The 8,051-nt window shown below is 33.8% G+C and overlaps 1 protein-coding gene across 4 annotated transcripts in view; it reads right to left on the bottom strand.

Moving 5' to 3' along the window:
- Window positions 1-8,051, bottom strand: part of LOC106876920 (cyclin-D-binding Myb-like transcription factor 1) — a 120,619-nt gene that overhangs the window by 11,647 nt on the left and 100,921 nt on the right. For all 4 annotated transcript variants that reach the window (XM_052967261.1, XM_052967262.1, XM_052967260.1 and 1 more), the window contains exon 14: window positions 880-1,032. In XM_052967261.1, the coding sequence (XP_052823221.1) occupies window positions 880-1,032 (153 nt within the window). The remainder of the gene's footprint in view (window positions 1-879; window positions 1,033-8,051) is intronic.

Raw genomic sequence — 8,051 nt, 5'->3', positions numbered from 1 at the left:
GCGCCTTAGAGTTAATTTATGTTTTGTTAAAGAGAAAATAAATAAAATAATTTTAACTAAAAAAGATTAAGAGAAGCTATTTAACCCTTTTGTTACTGAATTTATTTTGAGATGCTCAGTGTTTCTTTTTAAATATAACAAAGAGTTTAGTAAAATAACTTAGTTATCATTCAGCTAGTGTTAGGAACATAAATTGTGACTAAGGTTTGGTGGAAGATTTTGATTCAAAACTTATGAAAACAAGACATCTGTTCTCAGAGCCAGAGCCGGTTTCAGCCGGGTTGGTAATGAAAGGGTTAAGAAAGAAAGGATGATTTGCATTTCTATTTTTATTTTGCTATTTCACTTCCAGTCACAATAATATATTATATCTTAAAATTTCCCTCTACTAAGCACTTTATATTTTCTCTCTTTTTCTCTACCTCTTCTAACCATGTAATTTCCATCTTCATGTCTTTAACATTTCTCTCTTTCTCTTCATCTCTCACTTTCACTAACTCTCTCATAATGTAACTGCCTCTCCTACCCATCTCTTTATCTGCCTTTCTTTAACCTCACCACCAGAACATTACCCTTCATTAAATATTGTATCCTAAACATATCTCTTTCTCATTACGTTTCTCTCCCCATCCTACAGCATTTCGTTAATACTTTTCTCTCCCTCTTTTCTCTCATTGACTTTCTCTCTTGCTCTTTGCATCTCCCTTCGACTAATCATGTGATCCATTTGGCCTTATTATGCCTCTTTCTCTACTTCTCTACTCACACTCCTCACATCCCTCTCTCTCACACACACTTTTACTCCACCTCCACTTAACTAACTAAAGTATAACAGGCAAACAAACAAGCAGATAATTATATAGATTGAATTGCATTTACCTGCAGCTTGAACAGGTACAGATATGGAGAATGGATTCTCTGGATTTGTGCTGTTCACACGTGGCAAATCAACTTTGGCTAATCGAAGATTGTTGTTGAGAGGATTCTTTAGTTGAACATTCAGATGTGTCACTTTCAAATAATTCACAAGAGCTGCATAATTAAGATAATTCTATTAAATTCTTTTCAGCTTTGGAAATCAATAAGTTTTATTTTTTTTTTAATATTACAAATAAGCACAATGTAAACTTAACATTTACAAGAAAATACTGTACACTTTTGAAGCAATAATTTAAAAGGTATTTGTTTCTTTTTTAATATAAAGTCACCATAAAAAGTACATCTTCATAATCAGATAGTGATTTGAGATGATGTATAACCAGCTGATGTAGGTATTTCAAGGCTGATTAATGAACTTTCCTCAATAACTGTGGCATGGTTTGGAATGAAAAAATTCAACTATTTAAATAATAAGTCACCAGCCTCAACTACAATTAAACTGAAAGTATATAATTAAAAAGTTTAAAGTGTATTGTCAAGCTAAAACAAACTTAAGGATGCTGACTGCATATTTATTTGATAAAGAGTGGGTTTTATTTCCAGCATGCTCAACATCTGAAATAATAGGGTGAAATATTATGAATAGGGAAAACCAATTTGGTACTGGATGCTCTGGCAAAATACAAAATTTTAAATTTAAATTGTTTGTCTATTTTAAATAATAGTTTTAATATTAAAAAAATGTATTTAGTTTAAATGCAAAGAGTTTTTGAATGAATTAGGAACTTATTAATTTTACCTCTAATTTCAGTTTCAGAAAAATACACATTATATTAGGTGCATTTTAATTGAATAAATTATTGAAATTTTGGATGGCTTAATAAATAATCTTTTAATATATTTTATTTCACATTCTGAAAACTCTGCATGTACATTCTACAAAATTTACATTTACTAAGATGACTTGTCCATAACTAACATTCTTAGTCCATGCTTTATATTTATCTTTATGATGTGTCATTTTAGTTGATTAGTTGAATTCTCTTTCATCTTCAAATATTCGCAGGTTTGTTGGATTGCATGGCATGTCATTTACATTTTCAATGGCCATTTTTTTCTCTTCTGTGATATAGAAAATTTTCAATAAGACTGTTGCAAAACATAAATTTACAGATAACAAATAGATTTCTGAGCTGGTTAGCTGTCCCATTCATGGTCATTCTCAAGGAAATTAAATACTCAGTATGCTTGCTTAAAACTTTTGCAGGTTATACTTGGCTACATTAAATCTTGTAATTCTGGCTTTGTGATGAAGAGTTCTCTCTACAACAGATGGTATCCAGTATTTCTTTTGGCTGCCTTGTCATTCTTTGCCAAATTGTATATGATGACTGCATCATATAATATTCAGGGAGGTTGCAATAAAAGGAATTTCTCATTTTTGGATTCTTTGCATTTTCATGAAAATAAGTTGTGGATTTAGTTGATTGAGCTTGTTGAAGAGCATTTTCTGTATTGTTTAGTTTAAAAATAACTTTTCAATGAAGACATTCTACAGAAGAATTATTTTGATTAATAGGGATTTTGAAAAGTCTGTAACATAATACAAATGACCCAAGGTAATTGCAATTTTCATATTTAACCCTTTAGCATTCAAGTGTAATGCTTACTTATTCACATTGTTTTGAATTAATCATGAAGGCTCTACGAATTTTATAAGGCCAGCATAGAAGAACTTGAAGATCAGCAACCAATGAATAAAAGCTGAAGGAGTATACATTCCAAAAAAGCAGAATTCAAGTGGCATTAGCCAATTCAGACCAATATCACTTCTGAAAGCTGAAGGTAAAATCTTCTCTGCTATGACAGCAAGGTTAACTAAATATCTTACAGAGAATAAGTACTTAGATATGTCAGTTCAGAACAGAGGCACCTGTACAGTGCTGGGTTGTGTAGAACATGCCTCAATGATCTTGGGAGCTAATCCAAAGAGCTAGAGCAGAAAAGAGCAACCTTGATGTGGTATGGCTCAGTTTGGTCCCACACAAGATGATTTAATTAGCTCTTGAGATGTAACACGTTCCAAAGAATATTCGAGAAATGCTGAAGAAATATTTTTGTGGTCTCTCTATGTTATTCACCATGAAAGAGTACACAACTGCCAAGATCAATTTGGAAGTGGGCATAAAAATGGGCTGTGCAATTTTCCCTATGCCCTTTGTGTTGGAAATGGAGGTCATCCTGAAGGCAACAATGGAATGGTTAGTTCCAAAAGAACTTTGGATGTCACCTCTAAAAGCCTTCATGGATGGCAATACATACAGTCCTTCCCACAAAGGAGGATGAAACACACAGGATGCTGAAATGGACAAGGTAGTTGCATCTTCCAGAATGAGGTTCAAACCAAAGAAATCCCAGAACCTCTCTTTGCAGAAAGGGAAATTTGTGGAAACACTTGTGTTTATAGTAGCCAGCCAAAATATCCCAACAGTGGCAGAGGAACCAGTTAAAAGCCTCAGAAGGTGGTATGACAACACCCTGAAAGATATGAAAAGGGGAACCAAAACCAAACAAATGGTGGAAAAAGGTTTGCAGCACTAGAATAGTGGAGGACATGAAGGTCAAAATCAACAAGTACACAGGAAGTGGCTTAGTGTTCCACTAGGTCTTACTGATGTTGCACTCTACTGTTGCCAAGTTCATTGTCAAGGAATACAAATTTGGAAAAGCAAAGCTCTTAACCATGCTAGAAGATTTGAAAGACAAGGTTGTGAGGTCAATCTGGCTCACACTGAAGACAGGCAGGAATTGGAAAGTCTAAGAGGCAATGGATGCAGCAAAGAAAAGCCTTATGATCAGAGAAATAATGGGACACACTCAGGCTAATAGGTAGAGACTGAGCATAAGAAAAATAGAATAGTGGTCAGAGGTTAGGGGAAAGATGAAGAGAGGTCTGATTTTACAGAAGGTGATAAAGGAAGAGTATGCCATAAGAATTCAAAAGACAATACATAGCCAACAGAGCCAGTGGACAATGTAGGAAGGTGCACTCCAGAAGTGTCTCACCTGGAATGACTTGTAGTGCATAGCACCTCTTAGAATAATTTTTATCTCCAGATTTGTCTATGATCTCCTGCTTTTGAATTTAAACCTAGTGAAGTAGGGCAAATCAGATAATCCTAAGTTCCCACTTTGCTGGAGTAGACAATGACACACATTCTGAGCTGCTGCAGAGTTGCACTAGCCTAAGGAAGATGCAAATGGGGGAACAATCAAATGTTTAAGGAGATCATACATGTAATGAATAAAGCAATAGTAAAACCAGAATTTCCAACAACAGCCAGAGACAGAAAATCATGGCCAGGAACAGCTATGCTATACGAGGAATGGGAATGGATCTTTTGGCTGGTGTGGAGGACTAGGAGTGCTCAGCAGACCTCCCAGGATCAACAGAACAATAAGACATCATCAGGACAAGTGGTTTGAGGATGGATATTGTACTCCCTTACAGTTTATTAAAACAACTGATTTTGATTGAACTCACTGGGCCATTTGAAAGTAGAATAGAAGAGGCATACAAGATCAAAACTGAAAAATACACCAGTCTGACCAACAGCCTAAGGTAAGCAAACTTTTGATTCACAGTTCTCGCTATAGAGCTTGGAGCCAGAGGTTTTGTGGGTAAATCTGCTTACAATCTAACGAAACAACTTTCAGTCTCAGGGAAGAACGGGACCAAAGCCCTAAAAATAATACCAGAGACAGTGGAGAGATGTTCCAGCTGGATCTGGTTGAGGAGGAACAAAAAACTATCTCCATACCAATTGAAGGCAATATTTTTGGATTTTAACACTAAGGGAAGTAACTCTGAGTGAGTCAATGTGATAGTGCTAACATTTTACTACTACGATGACAACCAATGTTATTTCTTAAGTATAAGTTTGAAAGCTGAGTCAACAGAGAGGAATTACAACTAGATGAAATCTTCAAGTAGTTTTGATGCACAAATCTCAGATATCCAAGTGGCTAAAAAGTGTCAGCAGAAGGGCACCCAGGAGTCATGACCTGGATGCAGCATGGCTTCTGTAGAGTGTAAGTTAAGGGCTGAAACATTTGTCTAAGTGGGTCTTTTTTTCTGAAGACCTTTTGCTGTTCAGCTCTCTCGAGAGTTTCTTACCACTATACAGATAGTTGGTAGCTTTGACAGATATGTACCATTCAATAATGATGCAGGCTTTTAAGTCACTGAAAGAATTGCAAGGAACTATATGTCAATTGCCATTTCAATGTCTCTATTCTGAACTAACACGTTAGCAGTATGACCACTTTCAGTTGGATTTCACCAATGATACAATGAACAACAGTCTCCAACACTAGGTGTTTGTGAATAGAACCTACACGAGTAATTCTTGCTGCATTTTCCATATAATATGCAAGGTTCATGAATCATGTACTTCATCAAACTCTAAAAACCAACTATGCATTATTTGAAAAGAGTTCAGCAGAGACAATTTAGTCAATTTCTTGTCATGTTTTGGGATGTTTTTTTTTTATAATTATAAAAAAATTATAAGATAAACATCTTTTCTGAAATTCAATTGTGCTCACATGCCTCATTAATTTTCCAAAAATACTAGACTTGAAGTCTTGTAGAACTTGCTGCTGCTTCACTTAGAAAACTTCAGGAGTTATATCAAGACAATCTCTACTGGTTTTATCTGCATTGAGTTCTCTTGTAATTTCTTCTCACTTTTCATTGCAAATAAAAATCACAATTAATGAAGGTTCTTTTTCAATTTTTTTTTTCTTTTATGATAGCCATCATGTCTTGGTACTACTTTACCATATATTTTGGACAACCCATTTTGGGGAAAGTATCATCTTCCAGTCTGATTAGCACAGCCTGCAAGCCACCAGACCATTATACAGATCTCATATAGCCAGTTTTGAATACACAGCAAATGAGCAAATAAGACTTTGGTACAATGGTCTACACAAAACTACTAGAATAGATATATTCACAATATATTATCCCAAAAGAATGAAATTAAAGATATGTAACTTTTCCAAACTTTTCTAAACTTTGGTTTAGTATATTGAGTTGCCCTCTAGCTAAGCCACTAAGAAATATATATGGACACGTCATAGGGATCATAGGGTTGATGAGTTGCTAAATATTTGGAGACATTGTTCTCTACTCAATTTGATGTGTTTCCTTGCCATTATCAGGAATCAATACAGCAACCTCATGTAAACAAGTTATACATTCTTGAGTGTTTACCATCTGGGTTTTTGTCAGTATATAGCCCAATAGAAAGTATTTTCTGGTATCAATTTGTTCTTGAATAAATAGGAATGATAGTAAATAAGTGCTTCTTAAAACTATCACAGAATGAACCATACATAAAATAAAAGTATCTTTCATTTTCTGCAACCATTCTCAAATTTGTTCTTCAGAATCATAAATGTAAGTTTGTAGACTGGATAGTGCATCAATAATAGTATTTCTTGGCGCTCAAAAGAATCTATTAACTCCATGCATTCTGTAAATGAAAAGGAATGTAGCATCATTCACTTTCATTTTACACTCAACCAAGCACTGAATGTTGAATGTTTCTTCTCAAATATTTTGTTTTGTTGAATTAAGTATGAACAAATGATATAGTAAATCAGATCAATCTGGTACTTCTAGAAGTATTAAACCATATTTTACAGCAAATACCATAATCAGAATAGGACAATATTTCTCCAGGACACTTTCCTATGAATGTTGGTATGTTATGAAGCCACAACTCTGACAGGTTACATTGACAGCTACTGATATGACTGAGTCAATATCATGCTGTCTTGCAACATTGACTATCCTTATTTGCTTGTTTCATCAATTAATTATATTCTGAGCTCTTAGTTGCTGGTATACTTGACAATGTTGTTCAGGATCTTGATCTAAAATCTGTTCAGGCTGTTTTTGAATAAGATTTGCTGTTCTATGATGTTCAGTATTTTGTGCAAACAGAAGTTCTTGCTGCTCTCAAGAAACTTACTATCATGCTGCTTTATTTTGTTCAGCATTTTGAGCCACAATATGTTCTTGTTGATTTGAAGGAAGTTGTGGCTGTGCTTCTCTATGTTGTTCAGAATTTTGTGCAATTTGTCTCCTTGTTTATTGCTGTATTCTAGCTGCTTCTCTGCAAGACATTTTGCATTGCTAATTCATATTTGGTCAAATAAAATATGCTTGAACAAACGGATATTACATTAGAGAGGAATAAGAAAAATTATGAAATCTAAGTGAATCCAATGCTTGTTCTGGCTGTATATAACATGTTTCTTTTTACTTTTTATATATTGGTTTTTAAAAAAACTTTTCCTATGAACATTAATGCAAATGAATATTGATTATTTTCTTATTACGTTATTTTAGAATTTGAAATATTTTTAACTATAATTAATATATATTACATGCATAATAAAGAATATTTTGTTTTTGGTATTATAAATGGCAAAAATTATTTTACTTGTTATTTTTTGCATTAGTCTCATAAATACACACATACTTAATGTAACATACACATCACACTTTGCATAGTGAAAGTTCTGTTATCATTATTATCAGGTCATCCCATAAGTTCTGTCTGATTTTATCTGTTTTAAAATTGAATTTAATAGTACTTTAGAATATCTAATGGAATTAAAATTTATTTTTATGCATTTGTGTACATTTAAACTAATCAAATATTATTTTACAGAATAATAGAATTAAAATTTTTTTGACTAAAACCCTTTCTCACATGGAAGTATCCAAAGAACATTTGAGGCACATAATGCTTTATGAGTACAAAAAAGGAAACTCTGCAGCCAAAGCGACTCAAAACATACACTCAGTTTATGGGAAAGAATGCTTGAATGAAAGAACTTGCAGAAGATGGTTTGCAAAATTCAGAAGTGGAGATTTCAGCCTTGAAGATGAAGATACAACAGGACATCAAGTTCAGTTTGATGATAAGCTCCTTGAGGCATTACTTGAAGAAAATCCTGCATTATCAGTTGAAGAATTGGCAATAAAGCTTAGTTCAAACTATACAACTGTTCATCGTCATCTTCAACAACTTGGAAAGGTTCCTAAACTTGGAAAATGGGTGTCTCATGAATTGTCCGAAAGCAGCTGCAAA

The sequence above is a fragment of the Octopus bimaculoides genome, chromosome 4 (assembly GCF_001194135.2).
Source record: "Octopus bimaculoides isolate UCB-OBI-ISO-001 chromosome 4, ASM119413v2, whole genome shotgun sequence".
In the NCBI taxonomy this organism is placed as follows: Eukaryota; Metazoa; Mollusca; class Cephalopoda; order Octopoda; family Octopodidae; genus Octopus; species Octopus bimaculoides.
This window is presented reverse-complemented; position numbering and strand designations above follow the sequence as displayed.